Below are 19,137 nucleotides of genomic sequence, written 5' to 3'. Positions count from 1 at the left end.
GTATTTAATTGCTGTGTCGTATTTATTTATTTCACAAACCAATAATTTCATAAAACTCAAATTTTGTTGACGTTTGTGAAATTTTTACTTGTCAGCCGCGCATCGGTACCACGTTTTTCTTCAATAATATGAAATTTTAAATCCGCCAATAGGATTTCTTTTTCCCGTAAAACACTAAGGCCATCTATCCGCTTCATCAGTAAAACCTATTTCAGTGAGGGCTCGATTTGGCTATATCAGTTCGGGATACCTGGCACAACACAAATTGTCAACACACACATACCACTGATTTGATTGGTTGCTGCTTTCACCCCGCATGCGATTGGCGAGATTTTTGTGTAGCTTCAGGCGCGTCTTTCAATTTTGATTGTTGCAACGCTAGAAATTAGTCACCAGATACTTGAAGAAATCACGCACCAAATTTTAAGTATATTAGTCATTTCACCTATCTATCGATAAATCAATCCGGAAAAAAATCCAAGTTTTGATAAGTGATGTTAAGCTAACAATTCAGTTATTTGAAGTCAAGTCATAAAAAACCTGATCTGATCTTTAAAGCGATCAAAAAAAAACGAGCAAAATACTGTTAGTTTGGCTTTAGGTAACTAACCCATTGTAATAAAAGTGCCTATGAGACGTCATAGAAATTAAGTTAAGTCTGGTCAAGTCACTACATAGTTCAGTGATGTCAACTTAATTAAATTACAGCCAACTATGAACAGAAATTCTCGGCACATGGTATTTGTTTTATTCAAAATTGAAGCTTCTGAAAATGTTTTCAATAATAATATTTAATTAACAATATTTTCAGACAGGGGCGAAAATTGCGCTTGCGTGGCGTTTGATTAAAAATCAATTGTTGCGCATCAGGTGTAGATATAGCAATATGTAATCGATATTAAAAAATGGCGCTAGATTTCGCGGCTACTTATAAAATCTTAGTTTTAGGCGACTCGAATGTTGGTAAAACATGTATAGTGCATCGTTTCTGTGATGAAAGGTATTATGATACATACATATCGACCATAGGTAATTACCAGTTGATTGTGAATAGGTCATTAAATAATTAAACACATTCCAGGTATAGATTTTAAGCAAAAAATTGTAAACCTGGATGGCGTCCCGATTAAATTACAAATTTGGGATACAGCCGGTCAGGAAAGGTTTCGAACCCTCACTACCGCCTATTATAGGGGCGCGATGGGAATTTTACTTTTATATGACGTCACTAACTTAGAATCCTTCAATCATATAACATATTGGCTCCAAAATATCGAAGAGGTGCCGCATTTTATTTTTTTTTAATTTCCAGTTTTAGTTTATTATTGTAGAACGCTTCCCCTCATGTAATCACAGTATTGGCTGGAAATAAATGTGAATCAGCGGATAGAATTGTCGACGCTGAAAGTGGACAAAAGGTAAACACCAACTGGCAAACAACGCAAATCAATCATCTCTTCCAGATTGCGGAACATTTCGATTTAACTCATTTTGAGGTTTCCTGCAAGGACAATGTCAACATTGAAGCGTCCTTCATGACTCTAGCTAGGAAAATTCGTGAGAAACGGGAACAAAAAGTGAGTCATTACGAGGGTTTCCCCAGTTTTAACACACTCTTGCAGGGATATGCTTTAAACGAACCAATCAAAGAAGATAATTCTGATCTTCTTAAACCCAAAACAGAGCTTCAAATTCGTGCATGTTCAGCATGTTAAATTAAAGACTGCAATCACTGTCAATAGTTTTCTAACGAGCTATCAAATAAGTATGTGGTAACTGTAGCTTAAAAAGATGTACGTAACACGACACGCTCAAAAACTGTTAAATTGTTTAGGATATAATAAATGTTATTGAAATTGGGACTGCTTGACGCAAACTGTGCTTCAAACGTAAAATGGCACGTTTCCAAATTTTATTCAAACATTTTTGTTAGAAAAATTTAGAATGTATCTAATTACACTTAATTAGATTTTTAAGTGTTGGATGTTTTCGGTCGAGAAAAATATCATTCATTGTTCGGATTCTTCCAGATAATTATCAAATATTTATTTGATAGCATCAGTGCGAATAGCAATGCTCCCTATTTACACCAACCTGCCGATTGATAAACTTTTTTGGTTTTTTATTTAAGATTCAGACAAAGCAATAATCTGCTGTTATTTAATTAGCTCTGGTAATTTTTTTGAGAACAGTAGTTTATTAGAAAGCGCACAATGAATGTTAAGTCACTATTCCTGCGTATATTTTTCCTGGAAAATTAATCAACAATTTTTTTGAAACGGACGAAATACTCGATTAATTTTTTTAGTAAGACTGATACTGCTTAACATAAGAAAGCTAAACATTAATTGTTAAAACATTCTGCACAAATTGTTCCAGAAATATGAGTATATGAGTGAGTGGACCAAAAGTGTAAAAAATAAGTTGATTTTGAAAAAAAAATGGATAGTAATACAGCTTTAAAAATAATCAGGAAGCTTTCAGTTTTATTTTTTTTTAATTAATTATTTTTGATTTTACAGAAAGGGTAAAAAATCCGAAAAAATCACATCCAAAGAGAAAATATATAAGTACTCAGTGTGTTTGTTACGAGTTTGTTACAAACCCACCTTGTTATATTATGTTAAATGATTCTGGAGCTTTTTGTGCAAGTTACTCGGTAATATGCATAGTTGCGAAGTTTGTAGCTATGAAAATATGCGTTAGTAGCTTCTACTCTTCGATATGCACATTGCTGAAGCGATTTTAAGTAGCATGTTTCTTCTAGTTGATCTCCAAAGTGCTTTAAATACAAATCACAAAATTCTATCGGTGCATTATGAGTTAGGCACATCGAATGTATAAAAATTAGTTACAAATATTGCTTGCTGGGACCATACTGAATTGCGCAATTAGCATTTAAAAATATTGTGATACAAATTCATGTATAGCAAGGGCAATTAATGTATGAAAATAAATGTCAAAGCTACAACTCTTTTTTTAATTTTCTCTATAATCCGTCTCCCTCGTAATCGGCATTTCCTACGAAACCAGTCAGTGTTAAAAAAAAATACAATTTTGGCGCCCAATCTGTCAGAAATTACGAAATAAAACACGTTTCGATCAATTAATTATTCACAAGATCCATAATTGTTTCCATGAGACGCACTAATGTACACAATATTACCGATTTATGCACTTGAACTACGTAAAAATGAACAGCAACAAGTTTTTCGAAGATTACGAAAAACTCAAGACTGTAGGGCAAGGTACTGTAAATAATGCATTGTGCGCGGTTTAATGAATTGTTTAGGAGCTTTTGGTACCGCGACACTGTATCGACGTTTAAATGATGGGAAACAGGTCGTCATGAAAGAGGTTTTCCTGATGGATATGGACAATTCGGAAAAAAAATCAGCCTTGAACGAAGTTGAGATTTTATCAAACTTGAATCATCCCAATATTATCAAGTAAGAGAAAAAGTTTCGAAAGCACAAACACTGTTTAAATAAATTCAGATATCTTGGGAGTTTTCAAAAGGAAGGTTCGTTAGTCATAATAATGGAATACGCCGATGGTGGTAACTTGGCGCAGCTCATTAACGCAAAGAAACACAAAAATGAGATTTTCACCGAGAAAAGCATCCTAAACATTCTGTCACAAATCAGTGCCGCTATTAGCTACATGCACACGAACAAAATTTTACACAGGTTTGCAAAAACTCATCGCAAAATGGCTCACTAATTGTAAAATCGTTAGAGACTTGAAATCGGCAAACATATTTTTGAACATGAACGGTAACGTAAAAGTGGGCGATTTTGGCATTTCTAAAATGCTCAATACCCGATCACAAGCGCAAACTGTCGTCGGCACCCCTTACTACCTCAGTCCCGAAATGGTAACTCGTGTTTTTCAACCACACACATAAAATTAAAATTTAAGTGCGAAGGGTCTGACTATAACGAAAAGTCCGACATTTGGGCAATCGGCTGCATTCTGTACGAGCTCGCATGTTTGAGGAAACCGTTCGAAGCGATGACTTTACCAGTCCTCGTCCAAAAAATCACAGCGGTACAACCACAACAGTTTAAACCCTCAAGGAAAAATTATAATTTCAGTGCGAATATTCCAACATTCCTGAAATATATTCGGACGAGTTGTCGCAACTCGTCCACTCGATTCTGCAAAGAGACCCAGTTGCGAGACCCTCAGCGAAATACATCCACGATACGATTGTACCAAAAACAGCGAAAAAATTTGAAGCACAAAGCGCCAAAATAAGGTGAGAATAGTTTTCCCAAAAATCCCTGTTTCACGTTTTGTGAAAGTGTTTCACGAGAACGCTCGATCCTCTACAAAATCAACAATTTCGGCGACGACCAACAAATAATCCCCCAGGAGTTGCCCCACAAAACAATCATAGATTTCTCGATCGGCTATAGTCACAGTATTGTTGTTACGATCGATCACTGTGTGCACACTTGGGGCGAAAATGATTTCGGCCAGCTTGGGATAAACAATACGCAGAAACAAACATTCGCCACAATAGTAAAATCCTTGCAGCACGAAAAAATTATTCGGTAGTTGCGCCAGAACTTTAAAAATGTTTCCAGAACGAAAGCATTTTTTAGATGCGCGGCAGGACGAAACTTTAGTCTTTTTTTGAATGCCGAAGGGGTTGTGTTTAGTTGTGGGGACGCACAGCAAGGGTGCTTGGGCCATGGTAATTGGGATTCGGTGCAAAGTCCCACAATAATAGGTAACACAATAATTTAAATTTAAATTTTGAAAAAGACTTTCAGAAGCACTAATGCACGAAAAGATCGCCAAAATATCCTGCGGTGACGAACACGTGGTTGCGCTATCAACCGAGGGCAGAGTGTTCACCTGGGGCTCCTCAAAAAACGGCCAACTTGGCCAAGGCCACATGCAATACAGGTGCAAAAAACTTCGCATTTTGTACCACAATCTGAGTCATTATTTCCCAGATGTTCTCCTCTGGCTATAAAACTTCTCAATTTGACGAAGATAAAAGACATATTTTGCGGGGAAAACGAAACTGTTTTATTAACAATCAACGGCCAAGTTCTAGTGAGTGGATTGAACAATTACCGCAAACTTGGAGTCGCAGATCAGGAAAAAATTTATTTATTCACTCCTGTGCCGATCAGAGAAAAAATTAAATTCGTCTCCATTGGTTTAAACCACACGATGATGCTAACGGAAAACGGGGTCCTAATTGCCTTGGGGCGAAATTCCGAAGGGCAGTTAGGAAAAGGAAATTTCATTAACTACCCCCAGCCACAAACAATTAAATTACGAAATAAAATTACAGTAGGTTTTGTTTGATTAAAGTTAATTTTTTAAATCACTATTTTAGATGATCGCGTGCGGTTTGAACTTTACTGTGGCGGCCGATAATCGAAATGTTGTTTGGTTTTGGGGTTCTTCGTACAAAACGTATAAAAACATGCCGCACAAAAACAGCAACTCTGTTCTGCCTTTGTCCAAAAATCGAGGCGAAGACACGATGATAATTAAAGATTTTGGGATTGAAGAGAGTTTGGATCAGTTTGACTCACAATGTGCGAAAATTCCGCGCTCCATATTGGCGTAATAACAAAAAATTAAACAACAAAAAGGGTAAAATATTTTGTAGGTTTTATGCGTCTCCAAGTAATATTAAAACAGGGAATGTTATTTATGTGGGTGAAATAAAAATCAAAGCGGGTAATTTGTACGTGCTAGCACACACTACCACGCCTCCGCCTGTCAAACAGTTCACTGATAGAGATATTAATAAAGACACAGTAAGTATCACTTACAGAAAAAATTCTTAAAAAAATATATTGTTAGATGTCACAAATTGGAGGTACTACAGCTGCGCCCACTACGCTAACAAGTTTGCCAAACATGGTTTAATATTTCAGTAAAAAGTACAGCATATACAGTTGTTAATAAATTAATTGTCGTAGTTAATGCCTTTACCCTTTTTGGTGACGGTTTTTGAGGAATAAACTTTTCTTTTACGTTTTATATGATTCCAAGGATCCTGCTTCACACTGAAATTAAAAACAATTTTACTAGTAATGGTTACACACTATATTTTTCTATGAACCAACGAAAATGGCCGCTTTTCTTAGCCACTTAACTTTAGATCGATACCGCGTCTTAAATATCCAATTTTTTAAAATTGCGAACTGAGTGCATTTTACAGAAGTATTTTAGTGACAAAACTAAGCTTTTGGAGTAATTTTTAAATTAAATTTAGTACTTACTCTTCAATGTTGGCTTCTATGTTGCCATGTTGACCCACAAAACAGTTCCAAAACGTCTCATTTTGTCCAAAAACGTTCATCATTAATTTATCATCGATAGAACTCAGCTTTTCTACATCGAATTTTTCAGTAATTAAGTCGTCTAAATCAAATTTATTCAGTGATTTATGTTTTTACGTTCTTTAGAGCTTACCTCTGGAAATTAAACCTTTCTCAAGTTTATATTCTTCCAGTTCTCTATCTTTTTTATGAAGTAAATTAATTAACATGCTCTGACGTTCTTCCAAGTGTTTCACTGTCTGAATTAAGGGCACTGTAATTTCTTTTAAAAACTGAAAAACTCAATTAATTTCAATTGGCACCAATCAACGAAAGTACAGTTTCTGATGGTGACTTAAGTAAGTTAAACTTGAACCGTATTTTATATTCAGACTTTATGGTGTTTAGGATCAGCTTTAGCCCCTCATCACTCTCCACCATTTCAACATTAGTGCAATCAGAAATGCTGTTTATAGCCTCTATAACTTCAGACCCAACCTCTTCTATTTTAATATCAAACAGAGGGTTAGCTTCCTGAAATTTAAACAAGAACATTAGATTATCCTAAACTAGTCCACTCCCTACTTGAAATTGTTGCAGAAGTTCGTCTCTGGAGACATCTTGAACCCAGATATTTTGAAAATCAGTCACGACAAGTCTCAGGTTGTCGTCTTGCACGATTTTAATCATGTATAAATTCTCCCCATGCTGAAACGTCTTCCACATCGTTTTTTGTACTTTTTATTTATTTACTTTTAGTACACCTTAGCCCCACTTTTTTATGTCACCTCCTATATGAGTTTTTGATCTACCGTAGTACCGTATATCTACCGTACTTAATATTTTAAAAAAATGAGAGGCAATTTGTGGTAAATAACAAATTCTTTCAGCATTAACAACATTTTCCCTCTTTTAAGTGCCATATTTGATAAAACTTTTTGCGATTAGCGTTTTGCTTTTTTTCAGTTTTTCACTTTATTTAAAAAAATTTGGGGTAAAAAACCAAAAATGTCGACCAGCGATTGTCTGGTCGACTGTAATATTCATGGTGCAAGCACAATTTTTGGTGCTATCTTCACCGATATTTTGGAGTAGGCGCAAGTAAACATACACTTACAAAATTGAAGCTTTGTGATAGTGCGTTTAAATTATTATAACCTTAAAAATAAGTTAGTTTTTGAATTTTGGAGGTACTTTAGCCGATTTTATACTTTGTAGCATCATCATCTGTGCTGTTTCAGATGTCTGAAAGCAACGAAACACGAGTCAAAGACGCTAAAGAAACATTCCAGGCGTTAATGGAATTATCAAATTTGTTATGTACTGGACTAGATCCTGAAGCTTTATCTATTTGTGTAAGACTCTGTGAGGCAGGTGTTAACCCAGAAGTACTAGCCACAGTTGTGCGAGAGTTACAGAAACAAGTTGCTACTGAAAATGAGACTTTAAAGGCTGATTAAACACATTCTTTCCTCAAATATTTATTTAAAAAAATGTAACAAAAATATATTAATAAAGGTTTATTTTACGTTATAATTCTTCTTTAACATTTGCGAATTCCCCTGGATACTCTTTCCCTTCGATAGTAACCCCCTTGCACCGTTCTTGTTTCACAAGGTACTCCTTCGCAGTCCAAGCTTGTGACCCATCTTTAAACAAAAAAATCGCCCTGTCGTCGTCTACTAAATACCTACAACACAAAATCTCGTTGCTTGTTAAAAATGAAGCTTGATAAAACCTTTCTGCTTGAATGTGATTGTTCCAAAGACTAGTTTGCCACAATTTTGTAAGTTCTTCAGTTTCTTCCCGTGTGGGATTCCCAGAAACGCTAACAAAAGTCATTAAAGTTCTCCCTTTTTTTGACGCTTCAAGCAGGCTTTGAGGGTTATTGGGGTCCAGCTGGGACATGTCTAATTTCGGCAATGGACGTAAATGTTCAGGCAATTCATCTTCTTCCAATGGCTCGTCATCTTCCTAACAATAAAACGATCACTTTCTCTCAACATTTTCGATAATTCCACTTACTTCCCACTGTTCCAATAAACGTTCCATGTCGGCTTCGGTATAGTCCCTAATATCCTTCTTAGCCCACTCTGGTTTCTCATTCTCTTTGAATTTTTTCGCGATTGAAACATTTACCAAAACCAGCGAAAAGAAAACGATTATTATTCTCATTTTTACTTGATGATATAAAAACTTGGATCAATCATAACCTACAACAAAATCGGAGGCTTTTCCGAGTTCGACAACACGATAATAGCCGGTTTTTGTAATTTGGCGCCACATTTAACAAGTTCTCCAACACTAAGAAAATAACCATTCAAATAAGAATCAAAAATCTGGTTTCGTATCATAACACCTCAAAAACACATTTTTAAGGGGGTGTTTGTCCAAATTTTCCAATCAAGATCGTAATGATAAATTGACTGGAATTTTGAGGCTCAGGCTCTGCAAAATTATTCTCACGAATTCCTAGACCTTCATATCAAATATTTTTCATAAACTATACTAAAATATTTATCATAATGTTTTTTTGAGCGCAAGGTGTTTGATGCAATGTCATTTAAACAGGAAAAAGCTTAAATCATTAGTCTTTTTTGTTGGAACGAAGCGACGATAATAAAACAATGTACAAAACGAATTTATTAGTGAAATAACAAGCACATATGCGACTATTTAGTTTTCTTCATAAGGAACGCCATCCCATGAATGCGAAAATGTTTGCTTAAAGCCAGCCCGTCCTCAAACTCTTCCAAGCAAACCGAACACTGATTCTCCTTAACCGGGCCTTTATGTTCCCCCGGAACCAGTTTCAAATTATTCTCAAGTTCTTCAATCGCGCACTTATCGTAACAACTGTTCTCGGCAAAATACTGCTCGGAATCCGTCACTTGGTGGAAATGTGCCAAATGTTTGACTAACGAAGGTCGGACAACGAAACATTCCCCACACTCCATACACTGATACGCCGTCGAGATGTCACGGTGCGTTTTCACATGATTGTGAAATTCGGACCTTTCGGTGTTTTTATAATCGCATAGTTTGCAATAGTACGTTCCGTCAAACGAGATCGGTTTTTCGGCTTGGAGGTCGTTCTCTTCGGCCGGTTTTTTGCTCTTAGGGGTCGAGGAGTTTGACGAACGTTTCCTTTTTTTACTCCTGGGGGTTTCCTCAGTTTTGAGAGAGTCGTTACTCGAGTCAAGATTCGACGGTTCGCTCGAACTAGTCTCATCGGAGTCTTTCGATTCGTTATTGATTGCGTGTATCGTGACAATCGGGTTGTTATATTTGCACAGTTTCATGTGCGAATTGAGATTTTCGGGAAGCAAGTCTTCCTTACACAACATACAAGTGGACTTCTTCTCGTCGCTGCTTTTCCCGGGGGTTCCCCGAAGGTGGTTGATTTGTTTGCAACTGGTGCACACCTTGAGCGAGTCTTTCTCCTTGTATTGTATTTTTTGGCTGCAAAACTGGCAACTGGCTGTGACAATATTGGGCGTTTTCTCATTTTTCAAACACCTTTGTTTATGTACGGAGTAAGTGGTGGTCGAGCGGAAATAACTGCGACACGAGCGACAGGTGAAAATGTAAACACAAGTCTCCCGGTCCCTCAAATGCCAGTTGACATGTTCGGTTGTTTTCTCTTCGCCTAGAGTCGGCGAATTCTTACAAACCGTGCAATTGAAAGTTTTGAACGAAGTGCAACTCTCGTGGTTTTTCGCGTGGTCGGTAAAGTCCGACTCGGTGAAAAAATTCGAGCTGCAGTCGCTACACCTGAGAATCGATTGGAAGTGGTTGGCAAAATGCGAGGCATAAGTGTTGGGCATAACGAAAAGTTTGCCACACTTCAAGGCCGGGCATCTGAACCGTACTTGCTTGCTCAAATGGAAGCAAACCTCCTCCATGTGTTTATCGAGAAGTGTCCAACTGTTGAATAGTTTACCACACTCGGGACATACATGAGGAGCTATATTCTCATGAGTCCTTACGTGCGCTTTGAGCGAACACTTCGTGGGGGCCACGTATTTGCAAATGTAGCAACACAACGACTCATCCAGAGGCTTATTCGCCCCTTGGAAGTGGCTCACAAGAGGGCCCTCAATCGTCGTGTTACACTCACTACACTGCGGGAGCGACTCAATTTTGGAAATCACCGGTAGGGTGAAGTCCTCCTCCACTTCTTGCTTTATCTCAGGTTCGAGATGCCCATTAGTCGCTGGTTTCGCTGGTTTGTCGTGGTTTTGAGGCACGAACTCGCACAGTGGAATATTAAGACTGAGTTGTTTGATGACTAAGAGCACGTTATTCGACCCTTCGGCGTAGTGAAAAACGAGATTAAACGGCCGAAATGTGACCATTTGTTTGCCCTTATCCGCATCATCAGGTGTGTAAAACTGGCAGTTGATGTAAGAATTGTCACTTGGGTACTCTTCCTCCTCGTCGTACAAAAACGGGATGCTTTCGTGTCGCGCAAACCCTGCCAGGTCCACCGGCAGGAGAAAAATATCAACATTGGCTAAATTTATTTTTCCTTCGCTGAGACTGAAGTGTTTACGCGCGTGGAGAATGAGAGAACAGCGGTTGTAAAATGTGAACGTATTTGTGCATTCTATACATTTGTATTTGATAATCACCACACGCCGGTTAATGTGGTCTTGGAACGTTAGTTTGGACGAAAACCTGCAAAAACAGGGTAAAAAAAGGGAACAAGATAAGAGAGTTTTACATGTTCTTGCACGAGTAGCACGGGTAGACCTTCAAACCCATTTGAGGCTTGAAGGAGATCCATTCCGGCGATTTGTCAAAGAGGATGTTCCACTTTGAGAGGAGAGAATGTTTTTTAGTCTAAAAGTAAGCAGTATAAGTACAAAAGAATAATATATAAATATATAATTTTCGTTGCTACTGATAAGTGGTTGCTCATAGGAGCAGACGACATTCTACTTTATTGTGCTAGAACAAATAAAGCTCTTTACAGCCTTAAAACTTGTCATGATAGTCACCCATAAACTAATAAAAAACACATATTTCCACTTTAATTAAGTGTGCCCTGCCCGCTGTCTACGGGTCACGTGACCCGCAACCTGACGCTCTACAACTATTACATTTAATTTTTGTATGTGATTGTAAAATTACACCCGCTTATCAGCTCATTATCGTATCATTTTTGCAATTAAAATCCTGAATTTAGGCTATTTCCGGTTCCGCTGTTCACCTTACCCAAGACACACTACTGTTGGCAGACAACATGGTGGAGTTTCCTGACGGGTAACTGAAACAAAACGGTTATAATTCCGTGTGAATTAGTTAAAATCGGTTACCAAACTCGCAATTCGGTTAAAAACTGATCTTTTGAGTTTCTTTTTTGTGGTAGAGATGAGCATCAGCGATGACAGTTGCCGGTCTGGGTAGCGCACTGACCCTAGATCGCGGTAGGTGTAGCCCAGAGGGCGCTCTAATCGCAAAAGCAAGGTCATGCAGCAACTGTGTCAATACTTTTTATTAAAAATAATTGTATAAGTACAATAGTTAAGTTACATAAACGTATCACACAATATTGGTTCGGTTTTGTAAATACAGTAGAAAAATATCGTTTCTTTGCTTAATAATTATAGGAAACTGTAAACGGTTACATTAGATGCCTCAACTGTCTACAGCAAGTTATCACAGGTCGTACAAGAGTCCACATCACGGCTACGGAAACGAAGGCTAGGCCTAACAGAAAAGTAACAATGTTCCCACTGGAATGTCTCTCAAACCATTTGGTGTAAACACTCAAAATCAGTGCAGCGCCCCCGAAACCAAAACTAACAATACCGGTTAAAATATGCACGAATTTAACGATCTTAGGCCTAACTAGTTGTCTCAAACTGCCGTGGTAGAGCGCGGCTACACCGTTGAGACAACTCGGAATACAAAAAACAATCCCAATGAGCCCCAGCAGCCCATGCCATGTCTTAAAGTGCTGCTTATTCAAGTAATCCTTATTGACATAAACCACCACAAAGCCTATAGTTATTAAGACACAAGCTATGCTTTGGAAAATCCAATGCAGGCGCACTCTGACACCTTTCGGTAGCGTCCCCGTGAACAGGTTGTCTTTCGAAAGCGACAAAATCGCCTCAGTCATTAGAAACATCCACTGAAACGAAACAATGACGCATCGAAAGCTAGGTTATGTAATGATACTCACTCCCACTGATAAGAGGAGAGGATGCCACGTAAAAAACTGGAAATCTGTAGAAAAACAAAAATAAATTATTAGAATTACGTATAGGAGGATGCAGGCATGGGCTGTTGTTGTTAAATGCTGGAAAAATGTGGAGAATGCGGCTTGATGTGATGTAGGTTTTTTGCGACTGTCCATTGTTTTCGTGGGTGGAGTGACCCCTGGTGCAACGGACTGCAGAGTAGTGGTTTCGGCGGTTTCGTCGTCGTCATCAGGTGCCGGATTCAAGGCTGAATCTGCCATTTTCGAGCTTGCACCCAAGAGTGGCTCTCGTAATGGGTCGTGGGCTTTTTCACGATGGGAACTAGAGCACAGTGTGTAGAGCCGGGGATTATACATCGCAGCGGCTGATAATAAACAAAGAATAGATAAACCGGAGGGCCTTAAGGTCAGAGGTGGGATTGGAAGAGTACGATTTTTCCTAATTGCGCGATAAATGGTCTATTGAAGATTGTTTTTTTTTTTATTTATTCCCCGTTTTTTCATAAAAACCATTGTAGAATTATTATTATTTATTATGGAACCGAAAATCGTATTATAAAAATGGCAGTTATTGAAACACTGTTTTTGGTAATTTTTACCTGTAAGATTTGGTAATATTTGAAACCGCCATTTTTCACCATAAAACGCAAAAATCTAAAACTCAATTTTGTTATATTTCCAAATGTTTTGCGTTTTCATTTTTTGCAAACTCCTAGTGCTGAAGTCAGGAATTTTCCGAACAAAGGGATAGGGACAGATTTCATAAAGCAATTTAATTCTTCATTTTTAATATCGTGTTTATTAACTCAAAGCTTTACCGCTATTTTATAATTCACTTTAATGGCACCTACATTGAAAAATTAATGCTCTTTTTAGTTGAAAGCCTCAATTTTTGCCCATTACCGTATTTAATTAGCCATTTAAATTATTTAAAAAATTTGCATAAAAGAGTCAAATTTTTTCTACAGGTTGTTATCAGTACTACTATAGAGGCCCCGATAGCACACAGCACATTTTAAGGTAAAACACCCCGATTTTCAAGGGTAAACTGAAAAGCAGTGGGCTCCTTCAGCACACAGCACTTTTTAAGGTAAAACACTCCGATTTTCAAGGGTAATTAAAAAACGAAAAATCTTACAGTGTAGTCAGATTTGATCTACAATTTTCAATAATGTCGCTGGATAAACCCGAATATTTGAAAAGCCAGAAATTTGGTTATAAAATAAAATTTGTTTTTTACTTATTCATTGATTTAATATTTGTGAGAATTTTTGTCTTTTAAATTATGTAATAAAGCGTAAACGGGACTGTCGCTGCAAAATTAATTCGTTATGTCAAACTTTATTATTCCAGTTTTTACTGCTTTTATTCTCTCCGCGGATTAGGTATAGGAAGGAGTATTTTAGTTTGTAATAAAAACAAAAAAATTTTTTCAAAAAATTTATTGCTAACTACAATTTACACAGTGAGCAAAAAGGTGCCGCAATAAAATAGATAATAAATATATAATATAATAAGATTTTTTCATATAAATAGAGATATTTCAAACGTCTTATCCTACTCTGACTTAACAGTGTTACCTCTTGACTGAGGTCATTGTGACCATCCTTGTGGACAACTTAACAAACCATTTACTCTAAATGAAACAAAACGCAAGGTGTACACACCCTGTATATTTCCTCCATTTCAACTTTGGGAAAAATCACAAATTGCTTAAATAAGCTTTAAATACCTAAACCTACCTACAAGTGTAAAGTGCACACGATAAAAAATAGTATAGGAACTTAGGTAAGTCTAATTATTCTGATAACACAGTCATTGGAGATTTTCACCACAAATGGTTAAAAAAGCGCTTATTCTATAACGCGGGCCCACGGGTGCTCAACATGTCCGTACTGTATCGCAAACAATTGTTCCCTCAGCCGCTTATAGACCGGTTTGTCGTGTTCGGTGGTCGGTATGTTCAAAAGCTCGCCCATATACTCGATCGAAGCAATCGGACTGACTATACAGGCCGTCCCCGACCCAAACATTTCAAGCAACTAAATTTCAAAAATCAAATTAACAAAACTCGCCTCACTTTTTTGTTATCTTACCCTGTCGCTGCGTAGCAACGTTATCACCTCGTCCATGGTGAGGATCCGTTCTTCAACCTTAAACTCCTTCCAGTCTTGCGTCATTTGCAAGATCGACGCTCGGGTAACCCCCGGGAGGATCAAGCCGTTCAGGGGCGGCGTCGCCAGCACTTTTTCCCCATTGTTGTTGATATAAAAGATGAAAATGTTCATGGTTCCGACCTCAGTGACTTGATGGTCGGGCCCATACAACCACAGCACCTGCTGTCGCCCCTTGCTGTTGGCCGTGCTCTGGACCCGGATGGTGGGCCCGTAGTTGGAGCCCATTTTGCGGTCGCCCACACCTCCAGGCCAGGCCCTGGTGTACTGGGGGTCCGCCAGGAGGGACACCGACTCGGAACCCCCCGAGAAGTAGTTGCCCACTGGGCACAAGATGGTGAAGAGGAGGGCCGACTCGGACTGGGCCACCCCCAAAGTGCCCTAAAATTAATCGCGTTATACAGTTTATCATTTATGACGTTATTTCGGATTGTGCAATTGTCTTACGGGTCAGAAAGGATCAGCTAAATCTAAAATTTAAATCAGGAAAGTCAATTAAAAGTGTTTAGGTTTTTGCAATTGTAACTGGGCCACTGCCGACTCACATCAATCCCGATTAGCGTCGGTCTTATGTAAAGGCTGGAGCCCTCGCTGTGCGGGACCCACTCCTGGTCCACTTGGATCAGCCGGTTCATGCACTTGGTGAGCTCCTCGCCGTCGAAGGTGGGCAAGCCGGCCCTCTGGGCCGACAAGTTCATCCTCCGCATGTTCAGGTCCGGTCGAAAGACCCGGATTTTCCCGTCCACGCCTCTGTAGGCTTTCAAACCTTCAAAAAGCTGTGAGTAAGACAAAGTTCAGTTAAGGCTCAGGCTCCGGAACGCGAGAAAATACCTCGACGGCGTAGTGGAGCACTTTGGCGGCGGGGTGCAGCGAGATGTTTTCGAACGGGATAATCACTGGTTTTTGCCACCCGCCTAGCTGCTTGTGGTAGAAGATTTTCAGCATGTGGTCGGAGAAAATTTGGCCGAATTTCAGTTCGGAGACGTCGGGCTTGGCCCGGAGCTGGTCCGGTTCGGCCAATTTCGTCGTCAGATCTCTGTGCTGAAGATAAAAGAGTTGGTAACCAGATAAAGCGTGCATTGGGGGTCAAGTTCAGTGTAAAAGTTCCGCGATTTCTAATTTGATAATTAGCGATAAGTTTAATTAGGCCTGCTGGTGGCGCACTAAAAACAATCGATTTTTTCCAGCCCTGTCATTAAAACAGTTATTTGAGGAATTTAATAAACGCTATTAGCGCCATAATAGCCTCTTAATTATTTGCCTCGTTAATCTGTTTTAAATTACAAATAGGCGCTCCAAAAAGTGTGTGGTGTAATTAGCCCCAATTAATATTATTTCGCAATTTATCTCTTACTCGAAAGGTGTACTCGGAGTCGTTATACTGCTCGTAGGTTTTGAGTTCGTCGAGTCCTAGGACTTCCTTTACTTTCAGACTGCACGCTCTGGCGGCTTGCTTGAGCTTGTGTTGGTGCTGGAGGACCCACTTGCAGGCGCACTGGAAAAAATACATTTTGAATTGCTCTGGAACAATGAATTGATTCACGGCCGATGTTTGTTTCTATTCAATTAAAAATTGCAGCTTTAACCTTGTTTTAACCAAAATTAATAATTTATGACTCGGTAAACAAAGTAGTCGAAATGAATCTCTCCTTATTTCTATTGTGATTTTTATGCATTTCGAAGGTGTGAATTCGACGTTGTTTCCTGCTGAAGTTATTGTTTCAATTTTCCTAATCAAAATTCAGTCGTCTTTTTAATATTTATTCGGCCGACGATTCTATTACCGATTTTGGAGATTCGCAAATTTCCTACACGTGGAGCAGCACTTTTTGAGCATTTTTATTAGTGCTGGAGCAACAAACATGTTGTGAACATAGCGCAATAACAAGATGTTTTTGTCTTGCATTCTAAGACAAAACAATTCGGTTGCGTCAGTTTTTATAAAAAATATCTAAATGGATCAAAAAATTTCTAGCAAAAATCGCTTCTAGAAGTGTGTTGAAATTCAACAATTGCAACATTGTTGTTTGGCAAATTTTGAGTTGAAAGTTTATCACCAAAAACTAGCTTTGTCCAGTTTCTCACTTCAAGACGTATTGATAAGAAGAAAAACCAATATTTTCCTATTGTTAAAGACTCAGAAGTAAACTGTTCGGAAACAAACAAAAAAGAAAAAATACCTGTTTGCTTGTAATGACTGACATCTTCTTCCTTAAGAATCACAACAAAACACGAACGAACACTCACTTGGAGATATTTGTAATAATAATACGTTGGGAATACTGCTCGCGTTAAATCGAAATATTGTTAGTTTGAAGTTTGTCGCTCAACTGGTGTATTGTAAGCTTGAACGCATGAATATTAAATACATAAATTAATACTTATCGCCGGCTATTTTATAAACGGGAGTAAATTTAGGAGAAAAGAATTAACGTCTTATCTTTCGCAATATAATAATAGAGCTACAGATGACGCAAGAAGAATCTCGAACAAGAACTCTCGTAAAAATAAAAACATTGATGGTGAACCATTGAAGTCAATCATTATTGTCGTGTCGAAATATGATAATGAAAGATCATGACCTTAACAAAACTTTTATGTTATCGGTGTTATTATTAGGCATTCTTTCCTTCTGGGCGATTTAAACCAGTATCAAAAACTGATGAGACTCAACTAATTAGGAGTTATCCAGATTCTACGTCGTCTAATCCAAAAGAAAATCTAGCTTTTGAGCAAATTAAATAAAAATAAGAGTGTACACAACTAGTTACATCTATCAAAATTAAAAATATTCAACCCATTCAGTCGATTGAATAAAAATTTAAATTCTGAATTCGCGCCAAAGTTACGTCATTCATTTAACTTTGACAGATGACATAACCGGTGAGAAGTTTTTGCTTTTTTTTTGCCCAAATTAATCAAAATCTTTGATAGGTTACTCTTTTTAAGCTCCCTGTCATGAATTCCTTTAAACTGGTTAACAATTATTGCTTCTTGGTAAGCATTAGAAGTCCTTACTGTGACATGTGTGACATAACCACAAATTTCGTTTCCAGAGGCCCACATTTCGACTTTTTTTTGCAAATCGAAATGCCACCACAGTAATTGACCCTCCAGACAGCCCCGATATTAAGATCCCCACACCTAAAGTTCGTGACAATGAGCCTCTGGAACAGAGGCGGGCCAGGTGGCTGTTTTACCTTTTAGTGTCATTATTTTATGTTAAATTTTAGGCTTTTGTATCAGTCTCGTAAAAGAGGGATGCTCGAAAATGATCTCTTATTAAGTACTTTTGTAGCTAAATATTTGAACACTTTTACTGAAAGCCAGTTGGAGCAGTATGACAAGTAAAGACAAGCCTTAAAGAAAAAACAATAGGACTAAAATGAATTTTTAGGCTTATAAATGGTCCTTCAAACGATTGGGATATTTATTATTGGGCCACTGAGATAAAGGAGACTCCAAAGGAGTATCAACATGAGATTATGACGCTGTTGAAGGAACATTGCAAGAATTTGAATAGGGAGTCAAGGATTAGACAACCTGATCTCTAAATGTGTATTATTTGTTTTTTGTTGTAACGTTGTGTAAATAAATAAATAAATTAATAAATTATACGAGTGTTTTTCTGAAATGATGCATCTTTCCCTTCTTTTGCAAAATTTATTTTGACGGCTGCAGTTACCATTTTTTAGTTTACATAATTAAAGAAAATACGATTTCCAAAAAAAAGGTATTCTTGAGACGTAAATAACTCGTACCGTTACTAAATTCAAATTTGGTGGCTTCTTGTACTCTATTATGTAATGGTTCGGTGTATATTTGGTTGCCTATAATAAAAGAAGTTCAAAATCTTATGCAATTTTATGGGATCATAAAATACAATACGTCTTACTACTTTGGTGTAAAATTTAGTTAATTGACGGTTAATTGTTTTCAATTTTTTGCAAAACTGTCCCAAAAGCCATATTGTTTGTCTTGCGATTAGTGGAAGCTGTTCCGGCAATTATGTAATTACGCCTTAATGGAATTACGCATCTGAACTCATGTCTTTGAATTAATTACACTAATTAGAATTTTTACGCCCAGTGGAATGCAACAATGAATTGCTTTAATCACTGATTGAATTATTAATTTTGCTCAATGTGGGTGAAAGGGTATCATTCCTCTCATTGTAATTTCATCCGGTGTCGGTTTTTAAGCAGCTGTCTAGCATCCAAAAGTTATTTAAAGCGCCCCGGCTGTTAAAACAAAAATAGCAAAGTTCCAGACGCCACTACAACCAACGACGCCTAATCGATGTTTGCATGAGGGTACAAAAATAATAAGACTAAAATCACGCAATCGACAAGAATTCCAATCAATACTAAAATAAGTCTATGATCTCTTGGTAGACGTCACGCGAACGGAAATAAGAATTTTTGCATAAATATTTGCACCGCGACCGAGAGAGCTT

At 37.8% G+C, this 19,137-nt stretch overlaps 8 protein-coding genes across 11 annotated transcripts; 3 read left to right on the top strand and 5 right to left on the bottom strand.

Annotated features, from left to right (window-relative positions):
- The first annotated feature begins 872 nt into the window (after positions 1-872).
- LOC662212 (ras-related protein Rab-8A) lies at positions 873-2,971 on the top strand. The gene is made up of 5 exons (XM_008203375.3): positions 873-1,029; positions 1,082-1,281; positions 1,332-1,418; positions 1,464-1,577; positions 1,623-2,971. Exons 1-5 carry the CDS (start codon positions 906-908, stop codon positions 1,713-1,715), a joined length of 618 nt encoding a protein of 205 aa, XP_008201597.1. The 5' UTR covers positions 873-905; the 3' UTR covers positions 1,716-2,971.
- Positions 2,972-3,126: 155 nt separating this feature from the next.
- On the top strand, positions 3,127-6,008 carry niki (nimA-like kinase). 2 transcript variants are annotated; one of them, XM_064356072.1, is made up of 13 exons: positions 3,127-3,248; positions 3,293-3,449; positions 3,498-3,689; positions 3,739-3,877; positions 3,922-4,050; positions 4,098-4,261; positions 4,308-4,559; positions 4,611-4,738; positions 4,785-4,917; positions 4,968-5,313; positions 5,360-5,592; positions 5,639-5,789; positions 5,836-6,008. In XM_064356072.1, the coding sequence occupies exons 1-13, from the start codon at positions 3,173-3,175 to the stop codon at positions 5,899-5,901; spliced, it is 2,166 nt and encodes a 721-aa protein (XP_064212142.1). In that variant the 5' UTR covers positions 3,127-3,172; the 3' UTR covers positions 5,902-6,008. The 2 variants fall into 2 exon arrangements, with proteins under 2 accessions (XP_064212142.1, XP_064212141.1); XM_064356071.1 differs by having other exon boundaries at positions 4,782-4,917.
- On the bottom strand, positions 5,811-7,113 carry LOC662288 (uncharacterized). The gene is made up of 5 exons (XM_971326.4): positions 6,882-7,113; positions 6,636-6,830; positions 6,451-6,589; positions 6,258-6,399; positions 5,811-6,041 (listed from the first exon to the last, which is right to left on the bottom strand). Exons 1-5 carry the CDS (start codon positions 7,020-7,022, stop codon positions 5,942-5,944), a joined length of 717 nt encoding a protein of 238 aa, XP_976419.1. The 5' UTR covers positions 7,023-7,113; the 3' UTR covers positions 5,811-5,941.
- Positions 7,114-7,761: 648 nt separating this feature from the next.
- boca lies at positions 7,762-8,557 on the bottom strand. Its single transcript, XM_968427.4, has 3 exons — positions 8,322-8,557; positions 8,035-8,270; positions 7,762-7,986 (listed from the first exon to the last, which is right to left on the bottom strand). The coding sequence occupies exons 1-3, from the start codon at positions 8,469-8,471 to the stop codon at positions 7,827-7,829; spliced, it is 546 nt and encodes a 181-aa protein (XP_973520.1). The 5' UTR covers positions 8,472-8,557; the 3' UTR covers positions 7,762-7,826.
- Positions 8,558-8,916: 359 nt separating this feature from the next.
- On the bottom strand, positions 8,917-11,766 carry LOC103315228 (zinc finger protein 687a). 2 transcript variants are annotated; one of them, XM_008203378.3, is made up of 4 exons: positions 11,618-11,766; positions 11,517-11,568; positions 11,023-11,141; positions 8,917-10,976 (listed from the first exon to the last, which is right to left on the bottom strand). In XM_008203378.3, the coding sequence occupies exons 2-4, from the start codon at positions 11,544-11,546 to the stop codon at positions 8,969-8,971; spliced, it is 2,157 nt and encodes a 718-aa protein (XP_008201600.1). In that variant the 5' UTR covers positions 11,547-11,568; positions 11,618-11,766; the 3' UTR covers positions 8,917-8,968. The 2 variants fall into 2 exon arrangements, with proteins under 2 accessions (XP_008201600.1, XP_008201601.1); XM_008203379.3 differs by having other exon boundaries at positions 11,623-11,733.
- Positions 11,767-11,778: 12 nt separating this feature from the next.
- Positions 11,779-13,181, bottom strand: LOC662395 (uncharacterized protein). 2 transcript variants are annotated; one of them, XM_008203381.3, is made up of 3 exons: positions 13,107-13,181; positions 12,490-12,872; positions 11,779-12,438 (listed from the first exon to the last, which is right to left on the bottom strand). In XM_008203381.3, the coding sequence occupies exons 2-3, from the start codon at positions 12,862-12,864 to the stop codon at positions 11,926-11,928; spliced, it is 888 nt and encodes a 295-aa protein (XP_008201603.1). In that variant the 5' UTR covers positions 12,865-12,872; positions 13,107-13,181; the 3' UTR covers positions 11,779-11,925. The 2 variants fall into 2 exon arrangements, with proteins under 2 accessions (XP_008201603.1, XP_015840727.1); XM_015985241.2 differs by lacking the exon at positions 13,107-13,181 and having other exon boundaries at positions 12,490-12,989.
- An 817-nt stretch (positions 13,182-13,998) lies between these two features.
- Bcat (Branched chain amino acid transaminase) lies at positions 13,999-17,189 on the bottom strand. The gene is made up of 6 exons (XM_968525.5): positions 16,862-17,189; positions 16,036-16,176; positions 15,513-15,722; positions 15,227-15,457; positions 14,604-15,062; positions 13,999-14,549 (listed from the first exon to the last, which is right to left on the bottom strand). The coding sequence occupies exons 1-6, from the start codon at positions 16,883-16,885 to the stop codon at positions 14,361-14,363; spliced, it is 1,254 nt and encodes a 417-aa protein (XP_973618.1). The 5' UTR covers positions 16,886-17,189; the 3' UTR covers positions 13,999-14,360.
- A 234-nt stretch (positions 17,190-17,423) lies between these two features.
- On the top strand, positions 17,424-18,296 carry LOC103315230 (uncharacterized protein). Its single transcript, XM_064356244.1, has 5 exons — positions 17,424-17,564; positions 17,616-17,678; positions 17,738-17,868; positions 17,915-18,028; positions 18,079-18,296. Exons 2-5 carry the CDS (start codon positions 17,640-17,642, stop codon positions 18,233-18,235), a joined length of 441 nt encoding a protein of 146 aa, XP_064212314.1. The 5' UTR covers positions 17,424-17,564; positions 17,616-17,639; the 3' UTR covers positions 18,236-18,296.
- Positions 18,297-19,137: the final 841 nt, after the last annotated feature.

The sequence above is a fragment of the Tribolium castaneum genome, chromosome 4 (assembly GCF_031307605.1).
Source record: "Tribolium castaneum strain GA2 chromosome 4, icTriCast1.1, whole genome shotgun sequence".
Taxonomy (NCBI): Eukaryota; Metazoa; Arthropoda; class Insecta; order Coleoptera; family Tenebrionidae; genus Tribolium; species Tribolium castaneum.
The sequence above is the reverse complement of the archived record's forward strand: the minus strand, read 5'-3'. Positions and strand labels throughout refer to the sequence as shown.

Coding starts and splice junctions, on each gene's coding strand:
- LOC662212 (XM_008203375.3), top strand. CDS start 906: ATGGCGCTAGATTTCGCGGCTACTTATAAAATCTTAGTTTTAGGCGAC. Junction 1,282..1,331: donor GGCTCCAAAATATCGAAGAG/GTGCCGCATTTT, acceptor TTATTATTGTAG/AACGCTTCCCCTCATGTAAT. Junction 1,419..1,463: donor ACGCTGAAAGTGGACAAAAG/GTAAACACCAAC, acceptor CATCTCTTCCAG/ATTGCGGAACATTTCGATTT.
- niki (XM_064356071.1), top strand. CDS start 3,173: ATGCACTTGAACTACGTAAAAATGAACAGCAACAAGTTTTTCGAAGAT. Junction 4,262..4,307: donor GCACAAAGCGCCAAAATAAG/GTGAGAATAGTT, acceptor GTTTTGTGAAAG/TGTTTCACGAGAACGCTCGA. Junction 4,739..4,781: donor GCAAAGTCCCACAATAATAG/GTAACACAATAA, acceptor AAAGACTTTCAG/AAGCACTAATGCACGAAAAG.
- LOC662288 (XM_971326.4), bottom strand. CDS start 7,022: ATGTGGAAGACGTTTCAGCATGGGGAGAATTTATACATGATTAAAATC. Junction 6,831..6,881: donor AACTTCTGCAACAATTTCAA/GTAGGGAGTGGA, acceptor TTTAAATTTCAG/GAAGCTAACCCTCTGTTTGA. Junction 6,590..6,635: donor TTAAGTCACCATCAGAAACT/GTACTTTCGTTG, acceptor TGAGTTTTTCAG/TTTTTAAAAGAAATTACAGT.
- boca (XM_968427.4), bottom strand. CDS start 8,471: ATGAGAATAATAATCGTTTTCTTTTCGCTGGTTTTGGTAAATGTTTCA. Junction 8,271..8,321: donor GTTTATTGGAACAGTGGGAA/GTAAGTGGAATT, acceptor TTTTATTGTTAG/GAAGATGACGAGCCATTGGA. Junction 7,987..8,034: donor AATCACATTCAAGCAGAAAG/GTTTTATCAAGC, acceptor TTTGTGTTGTAG/GTATTTAGTAGACGACGACA.
- LOC103315228 (XM_008203378.3), bottom strand. CDS start 11,546: ATGTTGTCTGCCAACAGTAGTGTGTCTTGG. Junction 11,142..11,516: donor CCAACAGTAGTGTGTCTTGG/GTAAGGTGAACA, acceptor GCTTACTTTTAG/ACTAAAAAACATTCTCTCCT. Junction 10,977..11,022: donor TGCTACTCGTGCAAGAACAT/GTAAAACTCTCT, acceptor CTGTTTTTGCAG/GTTTTCGTCCAAACTAACGT.
- LOC662395 (XM_008203381.3), bottom strand. CDS start 12,864: ATGTATAATCCCCGGCTCTACACACTGTGCTCTAGTTCCCATCGTGAA. Junction 12,439..12,489: donor CTCTCCTCTTATCAGTGGGA/GTGAGTATCATT, acceptor GTTTCGTTTCAG/TGGATGTTTCTAATGACTGA.
- Bcat (XM_968525.5), bottom strand. CDS start 16,885: ATGTCAGTCATTACAAGCAAACAG. Junction 15,063..15,226: donor CGACGCTAATCGGGATTGAT/GTGAGTCGGCAG, acceptor GATTAATTTTAG/GGCACTTTGGGGGTGGCCCA. Junction 14,550..14,603: donor CGTTGCTACGCAGCGACAGG/GTAAGATAACAA, acceptor TTTGAAATTTAG/TTGCTTGAAATGTTTGGGTC.
- LOC103315230 (XM_064356244.1), top strand. CDS start 17,640: ATGAATTCCTTTAAACTGGTTAACAATTATTGCTTCTTG. Junction 17,679..17,737: donor TTAACAATTATTGCTTCTTG/GTAAGCATTAGA, acceptor TTTCGTTTCCAG/AGGCCCACATTTCGACTTTT. Junction 17,869..17,914: donor CTGGAACAGAGGCGGGCCAG/GTGGCTGTTTTA, acceptor GTTAAATTTTAG/GCTTTTGTATCAGTCTCGTA.